Consider the following 20,913-nt stretch of genomic DNA (forward strand, 5'->3'; position numbering starts at 1 on the left):
TGCACACCTCTCTGAATGTCCAATCTAAATGTATTGCCTCAGTAGATACAGTAAATACACTGCAATTGATTCGCTTCTGTGCTGTGGACCGAACGCATTGAATCTCCAGAACTGAAAAGGAAGCAGAATCAGCGCTGCCTGGTTCATCTTCACTAAAGGAGAGATTAGCCTCTTAAACTGAGAGATCAGTGATCAATGTTCCTCTTTTCCAGAGGCGGCTGCTCGGGAAGACTCTGCTGCCGCGTGGGAGGTCGAAATAAAAACACATTGGCCATCACAACTCCACCACGGCGATCTTTATGGTAATAGAGGGAAGCTCCGGCAAACAGCAGAAAATTCCACATTTACACATCAATGAAGGGGGCTGGCTGACACACATTATAATGCAGAATATGCAGACAGTGGACGAGGCTTTTTGAATCTCAATGACACTGTACTCGGGGCTGAGTGCAGGCAACAAGCGTCGGCTGTGAACTGTTGGAGGCAATTAGTCTGCATGAGGGCGAGGTTCCGTGTCTGTATCGAACACAGTTGTGTTGAACAGTGCAACATTATGCAATAGCGGGGATATAACCAAAATGTACAAGGAAAGAGCAGGGAGCCACACAAGGTCGCTGGCCTTTGAATAACTGCACGTGGAAAAGCCATTAGAGGAAACCTTGGGCTATCTCTGGAACAAAAGGCTCATCCACCAGTGAAGCAGATGCCATTAAAAACGAGCCTCCTATGTTAAATATGGACAGACACTATGGGAAGTGCTGTTGATTATGTAAGTGTGCCAAAAGGGTGGAAATCAAAAAGGAGTTTTTCTTTTTAACCGGGGAGGTTCAACTGTATAGGAACCAACATTTCGGCCAGGTTGCACGATCAGTGACTGTGACTGTACATCCTGTCTCATAATGTTCAAAACCAGTTTGCAGGTTTATCAAACCCATGCATAGGCCATCCTGTATCAAATCATCACGATTCTAGGGTTAGGGTCACGATCACAGCAGCGAAGGTGTTTAGGAGCTTGTATCACTGGGTCATCGCCAGCGGCTGTGTCGAGTCAGGTCGGGCCGACTAAACGAGTTTGTGGCGCTGAACAATTTCAGCAGCTCAGCCACTTTTTAAAAAGACAAGATCAGTGAAAAGTGTTTACCTCTGGATTTAAAGTCCCTGGCTGCCAGACAGTTATTGTGTCTCCTGCTGCGGGAAAACGCTGATCACAGCAGTTTATAAACGGATCAAGAGGACTTTTCCGGTCAGGTTTTTACCTCAGGGGGCTTTACAGTGCTCCATCACTCTTCTTTGCATCCTTACGTCCTTGATTTGTATAAGGAGAAACATCTACTGATTTTATTTCAGCACTTCATGGAGGAGAAAGACAGGAGGTTGTACGGACCAAAAGTTCATCTATATATTACAGATGAAATGGCTGAAGGCGATGCAGACGCACAGAGAGTCAGCGCCGGGTCTTCAGCCTTTTGAACCAGACGGTTTCCTCAGGGACCCTGATGATCAACTAACCACTGAGCACAGGCCTGTCGATTCAGCTGCTTTCAGCATGATCCTTCCTCCTGGTGAAAAAAATGTGCTCTGACCTGAATCCTAATGGTCCAGTGGAAGGTTGTGGCCGCAAACACATGCAGAAAACACACACAAGCAGAGGCCGTCTGCAGGATGTCAGGAGAGAGCGGCACTCAGGCTTTCAGTCTCATTAACATTCTGCATCTGGATTCACATCACAAACACAAACACAAACACACACACCGAGAGGAATGTGCCTTCTGCTGGTAAAATGCCACTGACTCCGCTCAGGATGGAAAATCTGAGAGAACATTACCTCACTGTGTGGTGCGTTCTATTCTTGTTCTTTAAGGCCTGGTGCACACTAGAGGATTTCTAATTTCAAAAACGTTTGAGACCGAACAGAACAATCGACAGAACACACACACTATAAAATTTGGCTGTAAGATTCCACTCTTGAAACTCACGTGATCAAGCGAAAAAAACAAACCTGGAGGAGGATCAACATCGTCAGTTTGCTGAACTTGCATTTGTTCAGTTTTGCAGCGAAAAACAGAAAAAAATAAAGAAAAACAATGGATGGAGTAAATGGTCTGATGCAAATGGCAATTTTTAAGAAATATTTTCAGTAGACACTGTCACAGTCACTGAGTATCAACCAACCAGGACATCACCCGTTGGTGTGTGGGCTGCTGGTTTGAAGCCTCGAGTTCGTCTTGGCTTTTTGAAACTAGAGGTAACTGTATTTGGAGGAGCGGGGGGTGGAGCCTGACTGAGAGCTTGAGGACACTCCACGCCCACCTACACCTGCCCCCTGCACCCATTGGACGGTACTGGCTGGCAATTGCACGGTATGCACGCCCCCCCCCAAATGTATACCGTTGCTTAATGGTCTATTTGCATAAGATGTGATTTCTCTCTGGCATCTCTCCAAGCTGAAGCAAAGCTATGGATTTGTCTCTGCAGTTAAAAAAAATAAAATTTCCCCTTCACCACACCATGTTTCTCACCCAATGTCAGCTGGGGATTAGCTCCAGCTCCCCCCGCGACCCTCAGAGGATAAGTGGTATAGATAATGGACGGACGGATGGATCAGTCGTGATGGAAAAACTAAAACATGCCAGTGTGTCACGGGGTAATAATGTGGGGTCTGCTCACTTCATCTCCAGCTGAGCCCAGTTTTATTCTCTTCGTTGGGCAAAAAGAAAGAAGCAATGAACAGAACTGAGATAAATGAAGGTTCGGACAGAGGGGATCAGACGGGAACATCAGAGCGTGTAGCGGAGAGAAGGCAAAGGGGAGAGGAGGTGCAGAAAATGAGAGTGAGGTTACGAATGGTTGTTAGTGAAGGAAAAAGGTTGGATGGCGTGAGCGCAGCGTGAGCCCCGTCTGCAGCTCTGCTCGTGGTCACACTGTAGATGATGGGTGGAGAGGTCACGCATTGAGGGAGCTTTTACTCCGCCGAAAGCTGTCAGTGAGGTCGGGCTTTGAAATAAATGACAGGAAGCTGCTGCTGCTGCTCAGAGAAGCTGCTGAAGTCACCACCTACATCTTTTGTCTGACTTTTGATTTAAAGGTGGTACTAGAGTTAAATAGGAGGTAGTAAAACATCTTTACTCACCTTTTAAACCGATGAAAGGGAAACAAAACAATAGTAGAAGGGCACATACCTCCGCCAAGGCTAACCCTTTTGTACGGATCCCCTCTAAAAGTGAATGGGTTCTTCCTTGGGTCATGCCCGACCCCTCCGCAAATATTCATGGAAATCTGTTTGGTAATTTTTGAGTAATCCTGCTGAGAGACACACAAATGGCAATAAAAACACTGGAGTGGAACAAAGTAGAACACAAACCTCTGCCAAGGCCCAGATGTCCCCTCAAATTCATGCAGCACCAATTTCAATCAGAGATAACAGTCTTCTTAATGAGCCTGGTTGTTTTCATCTAGATCCATAAATTATTTCTTGGGAAATTGTTCAAAATGTGGGGGGTGGAATTTCCTTTCTCACAATGTTTCAGGAAGTGAAAAAACAAGCAGTAAAACAGTAGATTTGGTTTGCTTTGTTCTTCTAGCACCACGGATTATGAACCACAACTGCATGTCCTGTATGACAATATGCTAATGCTACCAGAGTAATGAACCTGAATGGATTATGCAGGCTAATCCAGATCATGTTATTATGGGATTAAGGCTTCATTAGAGCAGGATGCCTCACATGTCTTGCACATTAGCAATGAATGCTGTAAGAAAGTAAAACATCAAAAACAGGTTTTCAATCAATCGAATGCATCACGGGACAAGAGAAGGGGAAATGATCAGTGTTCTCAGCATCATTTATGTCTGAATATGTCTGGAATTCATTTTCTTACGTAGAATTAGATGTTTTGTATGAGAAATATCTGAAAACCATAAGTTCAGGTACATGACGCAATCATATCATCACATGGTAAATTCTGTTTGGTGTGTGGCATGTGTTATGGTGATCTACATGTGATAAACATATGAAATGTGTGTCATAAGTGCAATACTTTAAAACAACATATAAGTGCAATGTTCTTTGTTTCTTAAGCTGATAAAAAAAAAAAACTGAACCTAAAACCAACCTTAATTATTTAACATAATATACACAGTCTTGTTGCTGACCGTGTATTGTTTAATCTCACAGAAAGATGACGAGTCACGTTCCAAACTTATCAGTCTCTGTTCACTCTGTCTGTTTATCAAGGCGATGACCATCAGGGACATTTTTCTGTGGAGGAGTCTCAGACACCATGTCCTTCACACCGCTTGTTGAATTATTTGAGCAGCTGCATGTGTGCGAGTTGCATGTGCGTCCATCTCAGCCGACGGAGCACTGATGCTACACACTTGTATTAGCATTTTATCAAGTGACCTTCCTGCTCCTCAGTCAGTTTTCTCTTTCACAGCAGAGTTTTCCCTCAATAAAGACACAACATGTAGCTCTGCATGGTCCAAACTGTCCAGAGAGCAAAATCGGACATTTTCCTGAATTTATCCAGAGGGGCCGTATGTGAGAAAGCAAATGTCTAAGTCAGTTGCTGTGGACATTTTCCCACCAGCCACCAAGTAAAAAAGGGCCAACGCTGGTGTCCATGTTCCATACAAAACAACTACAAGTCAGTTCCGCAGCAGATTTTTCACGTGATGTCGTCCCTCCTGCTGCTCTACCCAGGCTCCAACCCCTCACCCGAGTATTCCTGACATTTTTCTGTTGTTGTGAACGCGTCTGACAATCTCCTACTTTATCCTCCAAAATAGGAATACTTCAGGATTATAAAGAGGAGCCGTACACGTAGAGGACGCAGAAGAAGATGTCAAGTTGGAAAGACAGCGAGATTCAAGAGAACGCTTGTGTAAATGAAAACATATAATGCAGTGGAATTTAAATGTCGTTCCAAATTGCGGAAAAAAAGTCCGGACCCAATTTTCTGGACATTTTCACGTTCACGAGTTCATGTCTGAAAACGCAGACAGAGAAGACTGTGTAGCTGCGTTTTGATTGGCGTGCACGTGCAACGTGAAAAGGATGTAAGTGACCGTTTCACCTCCGGCAGCAGCAGCATTTTTCTCCACGGCCTCTCGGAAGCAGTTTGTTGTTGCCACAGCTGCAAGATTCTTAATCACTGCACTGGTAATTAGTGGTTGTCTATAATTGGGATAGGGACTAGAGACTGTCATCCACCCACAATGCCCTTTGTTTATAGTGTTTTCTGTTAACACAAGGAGGATGGGTGACACACACACACACACACACACACACACACACACACACACACACACACACACACACACACACACACACACACACACACACACACACACACACACACACACACACACACACACACACACACACACACACACAGGAGTCTGGCTGCCTTCATGTGGCTGTGCATGCAGCTGTGACTGATGTTCTAACAGGACACAGGGGGATGAGATACAGTTGATCCTTCAGGCAGGACGCTGGAACAAAGGAGGTTCTCAGGGGATGACAGGGTTCAGTGTGAGAGGTTCGACTGTGTGCGACGGCCTTAAACACATCCACTATTGTCATCCACTGTGTGGCATATTTCACAGGTTGGTTTTTGGCCTCAAATTCCTCAATACAAATCTACAAATGAGATGCCATCGAGGCGTCACTTCTCCTGGGGATTGGACATTTTGAATATTTTTGTGAGGCGTAATGGCTGAATCAAGGTGGCATTCCTCTCATCAAGGCCGAGAGTCTTTCAGCTGAGGTCAAGAGTAAAAGAGAGGGTTCATTTGTTTAGATTCTATTCAGCCTTTTACTAGTTTAAACATGTTCACTCCTCTGCATGTAAAAATACTACAGCTTAAAATTAAAGGTTATTTTTGAGTGTGGTAAAACTGACTCAAGCCGAGATGAGGTTTGAACTCTCAGAAAATCAAAGCTACAAAAGCCACTGGAGCTGGGTGGTGTGGCTGGAATCATCCATCCATGATCTACAGCGAACCCGTGCGTCCTGTGGAAGGTCACGGGATCTGAAGCCTACCCGACCTTAACTGGGCTGATGCAGACGATCATTCACTCAGAAGTAATCCCAGCACCAACATCACGCCACCCTGGTTTGAACAATATCACAATATTTATGATGTGGGACGTTTAGGGTAAAGGCAGCTGAAAGCTACAGGAGAAACTGCAGTCGAAATTTTTGAATTTCTTTGCTATTTATACATCATCTAAGATAGACTCAAAATACAAGATACAAACCAGAATCCAAAGTTGTTTGTCTTTGAGAGCATTTGCTAAATTTTGAACCTCACAACACAGAATTGTGAAAAATGACTATCCTTATCCATCTGTTTTACCATCTGTTTATTGGACAGTGTCAAGCGAGGACACATATGGTAAAAAACATTCATATCAGTAATAAAAGCATTATCTATACAGCTGTTATCTAAATATATACTAGTCATTTTCTATAGTCTTTTGTAAACTGTGCAAAAAAACTACTCACAACATACAACCCTAATCCTTTTAATGACCCCAGTAACGATTGTTACTTAGGGTCTGACTAATTGGAAGTCAATGGACTACAAAAACACATGAACTCTGCCAATAAGTTAATGGAAGCTGATTATTCCGTGTCCAGTCGAGCTGATCTTGTTCCCAAAACAAAACCAGTACAGTACGATGCCGCATTAGCATTGAAGGGACCCGGGGCCCTGTGTACACCTGCCATGCACTTCTGCTGGTTTAGCCTCACACATCGACCTGTCTAATTAAATCTGGTCTTAGTGAATCCTGTTTTGCTGTGCACATGTGTGTGTGTGTTAGCAGGACGCTGTAGGAGCCTGCAGGTCCACTGTTTGACCTTTCATCACATCACCCCGCTGTTTGAATCCATGTAGAGCTCAGGAGGTGAGCAACAAAGAAACACTGCAGGAAAATGGAAAATCTATGACAGTCTACAGTGTGTGGTCTTTCGCTACGTTAAACAAAAGGCCTATGAGAGCGAGTTCGTTTTAAACCTACGTGTCGTTCACACAGATAAGAAAGTGGTCTCGGACTTTTGAAGCCCAGCGTGTATGTAAAATGAAAAATCCACACTAACATCAACTGCTCTTTCAACTTTTCAGTTAGAAAAAAACCAGACTACTGACTTGAAAAAGCCATGTTTATTCCTCTGAGCGAATGCATGCTAATTATGCTGAAGACAGATCTGAACTTTTCTTTTTGCTTCCACTAGATATCAAACAACAGCTAGAGACCATGGAATGTAAATAAAGATGGACCTTGCATCTCCACTTCCTCCCATTGTATTCCAACCTCAGCAAGGGAAGGAGCTGCAGTAATGAGGTATTTGAAGTGTACTTCTTTTGTTGGGCTAATGTCCCATCCACTAACATGGAGGAGGCAGGGTTTATGACCTATATGCTAGCCAGCCACCAGGCGGCAATCCAGACACTTTGGCTTCACTATAGGGGAACCGTCTACATCTCTGACTTTATGGGGGCAGCTCTAGAGATTCATTGTCATTAATCATTTAAACGAACCCTTAAATTGAACCAACTAATTTGATGCAACCCACTTTAACAAGTCTCTAGTTTGAAACTGGCTCAGAAGAAGGATTTTACTCCAAAACGGAAACAGATTTAGCTAATATGAACCATCCCGGTAGTTCAAACTAAAATTTCCAGAAGAAAATACAAAGTGCAAGACTTCAGTGAAAGCTACAGGCATCAAATTCAAAGTTAATATAGGTTGTATACATTTGCTTACGCTAGAAAAAGGCCTTAATTGGTTCAATTAATCCATGAATGATGGAGAAGAAAATTCAAGTCACTCCCAATTAGTGCCAGCAAAACTAAAAGAATGAAGAATTTGACTCCTGTTAATGAGCCAGTCGTTTCTGCTTTAAACCTCACATGTCAAACATTATGCAAGCAAAGCAGTTACATGTTTCACGGTGCACTAATCCGTGTCCTGAGCCTCCATTCACTGCTCAACTCAAACGCTTTTCCAGTCACGTGACCAGTCAGTCATCATTCCATCAACTATGTATGAGCTACATTATACAGCATTTTCCATCCCTATACCAAAACAGAGGAACTGCTGCTTGGGCAAATAAGACAGTTTTACTGAATTCATTAACATTATCTGATTGCAGGCTGGAAGTCAGCCAGCTTTCCCATCAGCCCCGGGGGCGTTTCCAGTCAAGGCTTGGATGCACCTGCTTCCTGACGACCAGTCATCCCCAAAATGTTCCACTAAATGACTCCTGGGAGGATCCAAGAACCTGAAGGGGCTCCCCAAGGAACAACCGCACTGCCTCGGTATTTCATCTACTAAATGTCATCACACAGCGCGAACAGAAAATAAAGACAAAAGCTGCATGAGCATAAGCTCTATTATCTTGGGAGTAAATCATTTGTACCAGCTCAAACCCCCTCGAATCGTACACCTATTTGTGGTTGCTGAACATGATAATAAAAACCAGTTGTAGTGCTCAGTGAGAGTTTGTCTACAGGACTGTCTGACACCGATCAGTGATCAGGGACAATTCCCAAAGGTGAGGAGAGTTCAGCCTGGCAGCTGTTTCCCTGCTTTGCTTCAGGTAATGACGTTAGGATCTTCAGTGTGTGGGAGTCGGTCATCATTTCTGCAGCAGCCTGAGCTTTGCACAACAGAAACAGAACAATACAGATCCTTTCTAATTTGGATTTACATAATTATATGAATAAAAATGTGTTTCCCCCCCATTTCTTATCCTTGTAAATAAAAATGGAGGTGTACAGGATAATCCCACCATGATTTCCTCTCAATAGCTGTTCCAGTCACTGTATTTGACACTATGTGTCAGTAGATGGAGAATGGAGACGTTTCCTTTCTCTCAGAACTTGAAATATCCTCTTGTCCCTGTTGGCTTAAAAGTTAACCCTGAACGTTTATTTCCTGAGCTTCAAAAATAGTGTTTTAGAAAATAAATGTAGGCAATATTCATTATTTTAATTCTTTAAAAAGTAATAATAGTGGAAAATATCGATCAATATTTTATCGTCTATGGCCAATATACCCCACTAAAAAGGCAAAGATGCCACTTTGGGTTCTCCTATGTTTTTATATAAAACAACTAATGATATTAACAGCTCCAATTAAGACACCCAGTTTCTTTTCATTTAAAAACACAACATTACTCTATGTGGTCATTTAGGAAAACACGGAGCTCATTAGTGTAACAGTTAACTTCATGGCTGTTCCAGTTATTTCATCTCTCATGATGATTTTCAAATCCCTGTTGGATTAAAAGCTGAAAGTTTGATTTACTGAGCTTCAAAAACATAGGTTTACAAATACAATATCATAATACCCTTATATCATTTCATTTTAAAACATAATAATGAAAGAATCAATCAAAATGTAATTTTACATGACCAATTTAAAAAGATGCCACTTTGGGTTCCCCTTATTTGTGTTTAGCATGTTTGTCTTGCAATATAGTCTATTTAATATTTGATACCAGTTCTATAAAAAAATATATATAAATAAATTAGTCAGATATTTCCAGCTCCACTCAAATTCCCTGCTTCTTTTCAGGCACATGAAGTCAAACTGTGACATGTTGCAGGAGAATAACCATGAAATATAAATATGTCAAACACAGTGAATAGAAAGTGGCCTTACATGGTGATTTAGGGGGAAACATTAAGCTCATAAAAGTGAGTGTAAAATCCCAGTAGAGGAAAAACAAACACACAAATCACCACAAAGCATCAGGTGAACCGCATCATTGACTTACGCGTAAAGCCACAAGGTATCAATCATGCATCAGTCAATCATCTGCATTTTGCATTTAGGGAATAGATATACACATGGTGTCATTGTGCAGGTTACTCACTCTGTTATTTCCAGGGGTCCTTCACGTCACATCACATCACACGACACTCGGTGGATCCACGTCCCTCGGGCTGAAGGATGCGGGCTCCGTGCGCGCTGGGCGGTGACGGCAGCGCCATGAAATCACGCACTGACCGATCATTAGATCTCCGTGTTAATATGAGAGGGGTTTTTTTATTTACTTCACGCACACACCGACCTCCTTCATGTGCGGGTTTCTCCTTGGAAACTGTGATGCGTTCAGGTCCTGCGCGTAAAAACCACGCCTCGCAGTGTTATGTTTGGATCAACTGAAGAGGGCTGGGTTTTATTCCTTCACCCTCTAGCCTGACAATTATAAGGCAGCAGAGTGAAAGAAAGACAGACAGAAAGAAAGAAAGAAAGACAGACAGAAAGACAGAAAGAAAGAAAGAATTGGCAAAGGAGAGGTCAAAGAGAACGATATTCCAGAAAAACGAAATTAATGTATTGTAAAAAAATATATGAATCTAGCCAAAAAATAAAAAGCCAACAAAAACACATACAATATGATACGTTACAATGTGATACATGATACATTACGATATGATACGGTGTGATACAATGCAATGCGGTACAATATGATACGGTACGATATGATATAATAAAAGATACTTAGAGAAAATGAAAGTGACCTTACACATATAGGACGGACAGCAGGCAAGAGAAAATGATTCATGTTTCAAAGCAGTACGATAAGTGGAAAGCTCAACAGCAAGGGAGCCATCGCTGGGACATCAACATATTCATTAATACCAACACAACCACAATCCTCAGTACAACCATCTTCCTCATCAACAACACCATCATCATCATCATCAGTGACAGCCAACGACAGTTTTAAAAACGTTACTGCTTTTGTACCAACTCACAACTCAAGATCATAAAGGATTTGCTTTTAAATGCATATGTGGCATAACCTAATACGACATTATTGCTCATAAAAGCAAAATGCTCAGGTCCAGAAATTAAACCATTCATGTTGTATGAGTCTAATGTTGGATGATGGTTAGGTTTGGTGGTGAGGTCTATATAGAACGGAACCTATACAGACTGGACACTGCAGGTGTTTGGTGGAATGAATGCATTTTCAGCCTTTAGTGGTTCTTTCTCATGACGGTCACACGGTGAAGTTGATATTTCCGACAGTAAGTGAAGATACCACCAGCCGTATGCCAGTCCGAGGCTCTCTCTCTGCTCCTGATTGGTCCAGATAAATAAAGCCGGCTGAGGTCACACTACGTCCCCCTCCTCACCCACCGCCCCTCCCCCATGACTCCACAGACAGAGAGGTCAGATCACGGTGCTGCTGTTCACTCTCCATCACTCAAGTGTCTGTGCTCTGGCAGCTGACTCTCTTCCTCTTACATTAAATAAAACATCTACTGTAAATAGATATTTTATCATTAATACCAAAACGATGTCTCATAGTGTAAAAGTGTACAAAATATAACAAAACGCCCAAAAGTAGGACCATAATCTTTAACTTTAATGTAGTACATTGGATATACTGTATTTATCCGGATTAGTAGGCCACATGACACACATTGTGCAGCTTTGAGATACAGATACCAAGAATACTTTACAATATATAATGCAAATCATGTTAACACTCCCTTAATCTATTGATCATTCAGACAAATTCTATTTCTACAGCACAAATTCATTGCAATTCAAAGTGCTTTACAGGTGATTGACAAAATAAAGGATGTTAAAATGAATGAAAACGTTCTGACTAAGAGACTAATACATATCAAATCAATTAATAGAAGAAAAGACAGCAGGAAAATAAAGTTAATATTATAAAACATATGTAAAAAAATATGAAAATAATCCATAAAAAACAAGCTTAAATAATTGAAACTTTAGATTATTCTTAAAGGAAGACGTGAGTAAGACGTGGTCCTAAACAGTGGAAAATCAAGTCTCTGACGATCTGTGAATTATTTCCCCACCAAAAAACAACGGAAATGTTGAAAATTGCCCCAATGTTGTAATTTTAAAGTGAAAATACAAGAAAATTCCTGTTCCTACATCTGCACTAAAGGTTAATTGGTTCTTTCCCATCCCTCCACCAAGTTTAGTGGAGGGAAATCCGAATTCCATGGTTTAAAAAGAATAAAATAAACCAACAAACACACAAGTGAAAATATTGGCAGAGGTAATAAAACAAAGATGGCAGATGTATACAATGTCCAACATGTTCTGATACTGTGTATTCCTTATAGCAGGTCACAATAGTCATATGAATGCTACACAGTTTACAGTCTATAACCTGGCAGATTAAATATGAGACTACAGAGAGCTGCTGGCTGAGTGTCTTTACTCTCCCCCTGCAGACTGGGGCTGTCGCCTCCGTCACCGCTGCTGCTCACTCACAACCCGGGAACTCTCTATTGTGCCTGGGCCGCAGTATTGTGTATGTGCGGATAGTTGCTTGGAAACAGTAAACCTTGCCTCCCACGATCCAAGGGCAACCCCCCCCCCCCCCCCCCCCACCACAGTAACTGATATCACCAGAGTGCAGCCAGTGTTTACCTCCGTCCATGGAAACAGACCCCTGCTGGCTTCTCCTCACGTGGGATGTAGACACAGTGAAACAGGATGATCGTCCTTGTTGCAATCCATCTTGGTTGTTTTTCAATCATGGCACTTGCATGTGAATAAATTATCATTCCCTCCACCACGAAGATTATGTTTTCATTTGTGTCTGATTGTTCGCAGGATTACGCAGAAATTATTCCTTCAATTCCCATGAAATTTTGTGCAGGGGTGTGACACGTTCCAGGGAAGAACTCTTTACATTTTGGTGTATGTCCGGGGCAGAACCAGGAATTTTTCACTTTCTTTAACAATGTGAGATGGAGCACTTTTCAACATTTTGGTGGATTTCTCTGAAAACAATTCGTAGATTTAGGGGAGAGATATTTATGATTCAGAGCAATTTCAGATCCAAATAAAAAGTAATTCTATTCATTCTAGTTATCTATGTGTTAGGTATAATAATTGGTGTTTTTTAACCTCTACTATCACCTACTGAGATCATCCCTAACTGCGTATACTCCATTTTCTTGCAGCTCATAAACGTTTACCCCACAAGCTAAAGGTCAAAGGTTAAAGAGCCCCACTCTCCTTTCAACATTCTTCCACCTTCTTTTCTTTTTACTTGTATTTCCCAAACTGCTTTTCTCCCTTACATGACCCCTGCCCTTGCATCACCACCTCATATGTTGTGAGCAGACAGGAGGCAGCAGCACTGTGTTGTGAAACCGGCGATTATACGCCTCCATAATCTCGACATTCCACTTGTCTCAGATGTTGATCCTTTAATGTTTGAAGGCAGCGGAGCATATGGTCAATGGTGAAGTCTGGACAGGGCAGGAATTTAAGGCTTAGGAATCATTATCAGTTTAAAGAAAGGAAGAGAGATTATTGTCGCTGCCTCGCGGCTCATGGAGCTCCGAGCCCCTGCAGCCTGTGTGAGATTGAATGGGTTCGTCAGTGAGTGTCACTGCAGCAGTTCATTAGTCTCTGATTGCCAGACCTTCAGGACCCTCAGTGGGTTTTCAGAGCTTTTCCAGCTAATTCAGTAATTACTGCAGTTTCACAACTCCGCCCACTGCTGCTGCTAATTTAGTGCATAAAGTATTTTTGAGTGTTGGGGGCAGCACCTTGAGATTCTAATATATGTAATGTTAAATGAAAAGTCAATTAGTTTTCATCTGTTGAAGCTTTGGGTCTGAGCACGTTCAGATTTGTAAAGTTAACACACATGAGCATAATATCAAAGATCATGCATAAGACTGATCAGTAAACCTCCATCAAAATAAAGATCCGGTAAAATTTATAATTTTTTCAGAAGGAAAATGTGACACTAAGGCAAATTAGTTCTTTCCGGTTTTACCTTTAACAACATGGTCAAGAACAGAAATTGTGCTATATATTATTTTCTTAGGAACATTTTAATGTAAAAGTTAAATTTGTACACACTACCAGAGTTTTTACATATAAAGGACTTGATGCATTTATAATAAACTCAAGAGGAAGATGAGCTTCTTCATACTTTGAGTTTGATGCCAAACTGAATCATCTTCTGGATGGAATAGAATAACTTTAGATTTCTTTTAGTAATTAGTATCTGGAGCTGAGTGGACAAGTGCACAGTGGTGGAAACTCCATATTGTATATCACGGGAATATCAACTTCTATCTAACACGACGTATCATTGTGCAACAATTCATGCTGTATTTCAATTGATGTTTTACTTTAGGATAAGTAGGCTATACAAAAAGTCAATAACATGAATTGGTAAAACAGCAATAAATGCATATATGAATGCTAATAACTGCATTAGCGTTCAGATAAAATCTGATTTGAACATTGTTTGTAAATTTGTAAGAAATGTTCAATACTGAAGTAAACTATGAACTATGGCCTACTTTTAAGATCTTCATAATTACGTTTACATTGAGCTCATTAAATGGTATGTAGCTATGTATTTCTACTATGTAGTTATCCTGTATGGTTAAACCACTTATAATGAAGACCTACGCTGTACATAATACTGTATATTACTGAACTAAGCCACACATATTTAGATAGGGCCTTTCGTACAAAGTTGCAATGTAAGGTGCTTAATTATACAGTTAAAATGCAATAAACAGTAAACTGCAGTGATGCAAATACAATTAAGCATATCTAATTAATAATAATATATATGTATATTTTTCATTAATTTATATGCATAAACAAGGATTAAGACATTAAAAAACAACCAATCCAATAAAATAGATTAAGAGAATGTTAAACTAAGGTATTAAGATTTATTTTAAAAGTTTACTTTAGTAGTTCTATACCAATATACTAAATATATTTATATGCATTTTTATTATTATTATGTAGTATATAATAGCATTAAAATACTGTGTTGTATAAAAGGTAGAAGTAAACAAGTGCTGTTTAAAAAAGTACCAAGAAACCAAGTGTCATTACCCCTGTCATTACAAAGTCGTGATTGACAGGCGCTAAACCAATCAGCCAGGGGAGGGGGGGAAATCAGGGAGTTTGACCAATCATAAAAGCAGAAGGAGGCGGGACTTCGTGGCAGCAGTGAGGCGTTCAGGGCCGTGGTCGTACATCGGATAAAACAGCAGAAAGCGTGGACGCTGGTGAAAGCGTCAGAATGAACGGGACCGCGTACTCCAACTTCGACAACCAGGAACACGTCCTGAAACTGGGGGAGACGTTCGAGAAGCACCCGAAGAGCGGCTTCCACACGGTGCGCTGTAAGTGCTGCTTCCCATCACTTTATGTCTGGCGGGGCTAGCGGTAGCATGCTAGTTAGCGTGTTAGCTCTAAAGTCCGAAAGCTAGCTGTTTAGCCGCGTCGACAGTCCTGTTATAACCGCCTGTTAGCTTCACTTCTTACTGAGCTAACACTTCTGTGTGGTTTTCATCGTGTTCGTTAGTTAATCAGTTAATTCTCATATATTTAAAGTATCGATAAACCAGCTGACCCGACTGTTTGCTAATGTTAGCATTGCTTCGATTTGTACTCTGCTGCCATCTGCTGGGCTCCGCTGTGTAGCTGCAGCACACACACACACACCAACAGCTGCTGTGTTCACAAATGTATAAATATAATATAATATGAATATTCACAAATATAAATACTACAGTACAGTGGGTAATGTTGAGCATATAGTGTGTATACTACAGTGGCCGAGAGAGCACAATGTACTGCAGGGTAAATAGAGAACACGTGCAAATTAATAATTAAGAACGACACATGCACTGCACAAAGTCGCAACAACATGCAAATACAACAAATAGTGAAAAAGAACGGACTTCGTAATTTGCCTCGTGTTTCAGAATCAGGTTTTATTGCCAAGCAGGGTTACACATACAAGGAAGTTGCTGTGGTGTGTTTGTGAAAGTATAAAATAGGGAACGGAGATTAAGTATAAAAAGTACTATAAGCACCATGGGAGGGATTGTGCAATATGTTGTAAGTAAACTCTACAGACCGGATTGTGCAAAGTATTATATTATTTATATTATTTGTGTTGTGACTCTTTGCAGCACATGTGTCGTCACATTGATGAAGTTGTTAATTGAACATGTTTTTCTATTCGCATGCATTTCATAAATTGCTGTGCCTTGAGCTCTCACCATAGTATATATTTGAAAATGTGTTAAACATGATTCATTTTCATGTTTTCCTCCCACAGATGATTTCAAACCAGCCTCCATTGACACTGCGTGTGAAGGGGAGCTTGAAGTGGGCAAAGGAGAGCAAGTCACTATTACTTTACCCAATTTAGAGGTGAGAGGGTGATGAAGATGAGGTTTTCCTTACTAGTAAAGCATGTGTTGATGTTTGCCATGGCAGGATTAACTTGTGCTGGGCAACACGGCCATACATTACGTCGAGAGCAAAAAAAGATTCACATCAATTTAGCAATGATTAACTCAATAAATGTCATATCATTATTTCTTTTTAAGTTTCAAAACTGCTGGTGCTAGTTTTAATACCTTCTTTGTGGGCGGAAAATGACAATCACTTGACAAACAGCGAAGCATTTTACAAATCATTTATACGTCTCCTCACTGTGCTTATACAATGCATAAGCAATATAATATATTGATAATTATTGTACATTTGTTATATCGCTATTGATTATGCTGCAATAATTACTGGTATTGTTTTCTTGCCCAGCCCGAGGATTAAAGTCCTGATGGATCCCCAGAAATGTTTGTTAGGCCCCTGTTGACCTTCACTTTTTTCAATATTTCCTGAGGCAAACAGAAACCAAGCAATCCGCCAGAGCTAAAATGATTCGCAGATTGTCAAGAAAATCAGTCGAAACACTTCTGATAATTTAATATTTATAATATAGTTATCTATATGCAAATGTAGGTGCTATTAGTTTCTTGAACGTGAGTATTTGCTAGTTCCTTGTTTTTTCTGACTATTAACTCGACATATTTAGGTCTTTGAGTGTTTGATAGACCGAGTTAAGCAATTTGAATCAGCTGGTTTGGACTTCAGGAGTAGATGTTCTTGTGTTTACATATTATGTATTATAAGGTGTTGAAATGTGTTTAGAAAGGTGCCAAAAATATAAAAAATAAGTGCAAAATAGATCAACTATTGTAAAAGTATTCTCAGATATATAGATAATTAGTAATTAAAACAGGTAGGTTTTGGAAAGTCAAACAAAGGTCGGCTCCCTGAAAAGCAAAGCGACAATAGACCAACCGTAGTAAATTATAAAAGAATAGCTGTGATTTAATAGAGTTTTAAAAAAAAATTAGGTTAAACGCTATTAGTTTTGACTTTAATTTTGGTGTGTGGTCAGGTTTGTGAGTGAAAGGAGATTCAGACACATGACTGCAGAATTTGAAAATCAGAACTACACCCTGCCTGTGTGTTTTTTAGGGTTCAAGTGCTCCAGTAACAGTCTTCAAGGGCTCCAAGAGGCCGTACATGAAAGAGTGCATCCTCATCGTGAACCATGACACCGGAGAATACAGACTGGAGAAACTCAACAGCAACATAGCTGTGAAGAAAACCAGGTTGGTAGTAAAGAAAATCTACTGACAAATTATGGTAATACTGTTTGTCTTTTTAATTTCTTTTACTTCTTTAACAAAACCTTACCGACTGTATTTTAATGTCTGTTGACATGTTTCTATTCACCTCTTTTAGTGTGAAAGCCAAATACAAAAGATTTTAAGTTCGGCTGAGGGTAAAAGGCAAAGCCTGGCAGCAATAAAATACCCTGATGAATGAGATTTACTGATGCTGGATTACTTCATGTAATCCTATAATGCCCTCTCAGTTGTATTCACATAACGGGGGTAGATGGAAACATGCTCTGCTTCACATTTTTGTTTGTAGGAATTAGTTTCCTCAGTTTTTTTTATAGAAACATGCAATGATTGTTTGCACTGCTTGTTCTCAGGGCTGAGGGCAGTAGCAAGATCCATTCTCGCCTGGAGCAACAGACCAGTCGTCTGAGCCAGCAGATGAAGAGCAGCAGCAACAACAACAATAAAGACATCAGCAGTAACAAAACCTCAGCCAGCTCCAAGAGTTCTCCTCCGAAAGAGAAGACGTCCCCGGCGTCTCCCATGGACGACATTGAGAGAGGTGACACTTTGCCAAAATGTCTGCAACTGTACTGGTTATTAATTGTTGAGGGTTTTAGCACATTTGTATCGTTAGGCAGAATCCTGTTTGACCGCTTGGTTTTTATTTAATGTCCTTTCTTTTCCATAATTGGGGATACTCCTCCCACATTTCTTTATCTTACTTTGTGCTTATGTCACTGTGTGCAGAACTGATGGCAGAGGCACAGGTCATGGACCAGCTGAGCAGCGGCGACAGCTCCTCCGACTCCAACTCATCTTCCAGCAGCGATGGCAGCTCCAGCAGCAGTGACTCAGAAGACGAACGGACTGCTTCAGCCCCACCAGCCCCCCCAGCCCCCCCAGCCCCGGCCAACCACAGCATGCCGATCATCAACACCAGCAGTCGCCACCAGGAGAGTGGCGGACTCATGAACACACTCAGTGAGTAGCCCTCAGAGTATAAAAGCGAGCTAATCCCCTTTTATCCTCGTGCTCTTTATTTAATTTTATTTCCACAGAATTAGATAGCAGCCAGTTTCTTCTGAGGCAAAAGTCCGGGGTTCAATAGTGACAGAACAACGATGATTGCGGCTGCAACTCAATTTCAGACACAAACGAAAAAATTCAGATTTTGGACATTTTTTGTAGTTTGCTTTTCACATATGAAGAAAAAAGCAAAAGAGATTCTGTGCGCCAGACGTTTTCACGTTTTCATGTTCAACAAGAACATTTCCGGAACATTCAGACGAGGGCTGGCGCCTGGGTACAGCATGCAAGAGGCAGGACATGTTTCTGTTTACAGTACAGTGGAGGATGCACTGTAGAAATCTGGGATTGTGGGTGAAAAGAAATTGCACTCCCTCACTGCTGTTTCCTGAGTCCTAAAAAGAACCAAACTGGAAAATAAACCTCACAAGTCATAGCAGGGGTCTTAACGTCTTTTTAATATATTAAAATATCGTGTACATGGTCTTCAATACATTATTTGGGTCTTAATCATTTTATAAATGTATTGCCACTTCTGTCACATTGCAAATCTTTACTTCATTTAAGAGAAATGTTTTGCATGCATAGTTTGTAAAGTCTCTGTGTGTTTATATTTAACTCATTTTCTAAAAACACCCCAAATTTATCCCTGTGTGTGCCGTGTGAGGAATATGGATAATTACTGTCATGCCTGTATTTTGCGAATTTTCTCTACTTGCGAATTCACCTTATATTCAATTATGGAGGAATTTAAGTAATTCCGTGACTCTTATATTCCTTCATATCTGTTGTCTTGAATTCCATTCATTCATTTATTAAAAAGTCTTAAATTAAAGTTGAGGTTGAAACCTCCAATGATTCTCTGGTTTTTGTAAATGCATGTAAGCGCTCTCTAAAACTAATTTAATATTCTACGTCTCCTTGTGTTGCAGAGAATGACCTCCAGCTGAGTGAATCAGGTAGTGAGAGTGATTGAACGCTGTGAGCACGTCTGCCGACCTGTGGACATCAGGAGGATTTTCAGTGACGAGTAAAGGAACCAGGCAGGGACCTGTTCCTGTCATTGATTCCTTAAGCGTCTGTGAGCCTGTCTTCGCTACTTATCCACAACTCTGCTGGCAAACACTGTGTAATTTGTTGCTTCTCTGCCAACAAACTTCAAGTTTTACGTCTTATTTCTTGCTTCGTTATCTGTTAGTTTTGTATGACGACCGTATGTCAGAGATGCCTTAGTTCAGAGTGATGTGATGTGGTTGGTGCAAGAGAAGCAGTAGACTATGCATAATGTTTAATCTCATTGGATGAAGGTGTGTGTTTAAAGCATATCAGAGACAGAAAATATTCATGTTGTGTAGATGGATGTTTCTGACCATTAATCAGTTGCCTTAAACCACAACTGGAGCTTCTGTATCTCCGCTTATTCATATTTGGAACTGTTTTTGTGCCTGGGTCAGATATTAAGCTTGAGCTTAATTTTAAGAGTCTCCGCTGTATTAGTTTTGGATTTGAGATGTAAATCTTTTCTTTTTGAGCCACACTGATATGACACAGACATATCTTTAGCTGTTGCCTTATAGAGTTATTATAGTTTAGCTTTAGAGCCTTTTGCTTTGAATTACCGAAACCCAGCTGCACAACAACAAAATCTTTTCATCTAAAGTTGCATTAATTAAACTAGAAAGACACTCTGAGAATTCATTCTTTCACCAAGGTTAATGCCCTATCTTGCATGTAAGATAATGGAAGGGCCTCCTAAATGTAATGGGTTCTTCCTTTGGTCATACCCAACCCCTCCACACAATTTCAAGGAAATCGGGTCTGTGGTTTTTGAATAATTCTGCTGACAGACAATCAAATGGCAAAGCAAATGTTATGTTTTCACCAATGATGGTTTTTGTTTATTTTTCAACAGGATTACACAAAAACTGCTGAATTGATTTTCACAAATCTTGTTGGAAGGATGGGAAATGGCCAAGAAAGAACCTATTACCTATTGGCATGAGTCGGTACACTTGCTATAACATTTTGAGATAGATTTCCCAGGGAACCAGTCATGGATCTTGATGAAAAAGCAAGGGAGAGCTCGTAGATTCAATCGGGTTGCATACAGGGGTAGGGCCCTTGGTGGAGATATGCACTCTGAAACATAACATTGATTTATTGTCACCTTATTGCAAAGAAATATTCACTCCCCGCTCAGCTCTGTTTTGGTCAACCCCAAAAACATTTATCTGATCGATCAGCTGCTCTTTAAAATCCTGGAAACAAGCTTGATAAGAGCGAAGATTGTTGCTCAGAAAACCAAAACAATTGGTGAACATTGGTTGAATCCTCTGCTGAGCTTTAGCCGAAAGGCTGATAATTATGTGTAGCTTCATAAACCCA

The 20,913-nt window shown here is 40.7% G+C and overlaps 2 protein-coding genes across 4 annotated transcripts in view; one reads left to right on the top strand and one right to left on the bottom strand.

Moving 5' to 3' along the window:
* The window catches only part of si:dkey-91i10.2 (uncharacterized protein LOC555224 homolog), a 56,827-nt gene extending 46,723 nt beyond the window's left edge, over positions 1-10,104 (bottom strand). For all 3 annotated transcript variants that reach the window (XM_034573690.1, XM_034573692.1, XM_034573689.1), the window contains exon 1: positions 9,891-10,104. The gene's annotated coding sequence lies outside the window, so the exon portion shown is untranslated. The remainder of the gene's footprint in view (positions 1-9,890) is intronic.
* Positions 10,105-14,996: 4,892 nt separating this feature from the next.
* Positions 14,997-20,639, top strand: eaf2 (ELL associated factor 2). Its single transcript, XM_034573693.1, has 6 exons — positions 14,997-15,192; positions 16,137-16,231; positions 17,348-17,484; positions 17,874-18,061; positions 18,250-18,483; positions 19,461-20,639. The coding sequence occupies exons 1-6, from the start codon at positions 15,090-15,092 to the stop codon at positions 19,502-19,504; spliced, it is 801 nt and encodes a 266-aa protein (XP_034429584.1). The 5' UTR covers positions 14,997-15,089; the 3' UTR covers positions 19,505-20,639.
* The last annotated feature ends 274 nt before the right edge of the window (positions 20,640-20,913 follow it).

This window comes from Hippoglossus hippoglossus, chromosome 21 (assembly GCF_009819705.1).
Source record: "Hippoglossus hippoglossus isolate fHipHip1 chromosome 21, fHipHip1.pri, whole genome shotgun sequence".
NCBI classification, from domain to species: domain Eukaryota; kingdom Metazoa; phylum Chordata; class Actinopteri; order Pleuronectiformes; family Pleuronectidae; genus Hippoglossus; species Hippoglossus hippoglossus.

What these genes read in the sequence shown, in the direction of transcription:
- eaf2 (XM_034573693.1), top strand. Translation starts at nt 15,090, where the DNA reads ATGAACGGGACCGCGTACTCCAACTTCGACAACCAGGAACACGTCCTG. An exon ending in CATGGACGACATTGAGAGAG is followed by an intron (nt 18,062 to 18,249) that starts GTGACACTTTGC and finishes CACTGTGTGCAG; the next exon opens with AACTGATGGCAGAGGCACAG. An exon ending in CGGACTCATGAACACACTCA is followed by an intron (nt 18,484 to 19,460) that starts GTGAGTAGCCCT and finishes CTTGTGTTGCAG; the next exon opens with AGAATGACCTCCAGCTGAGT.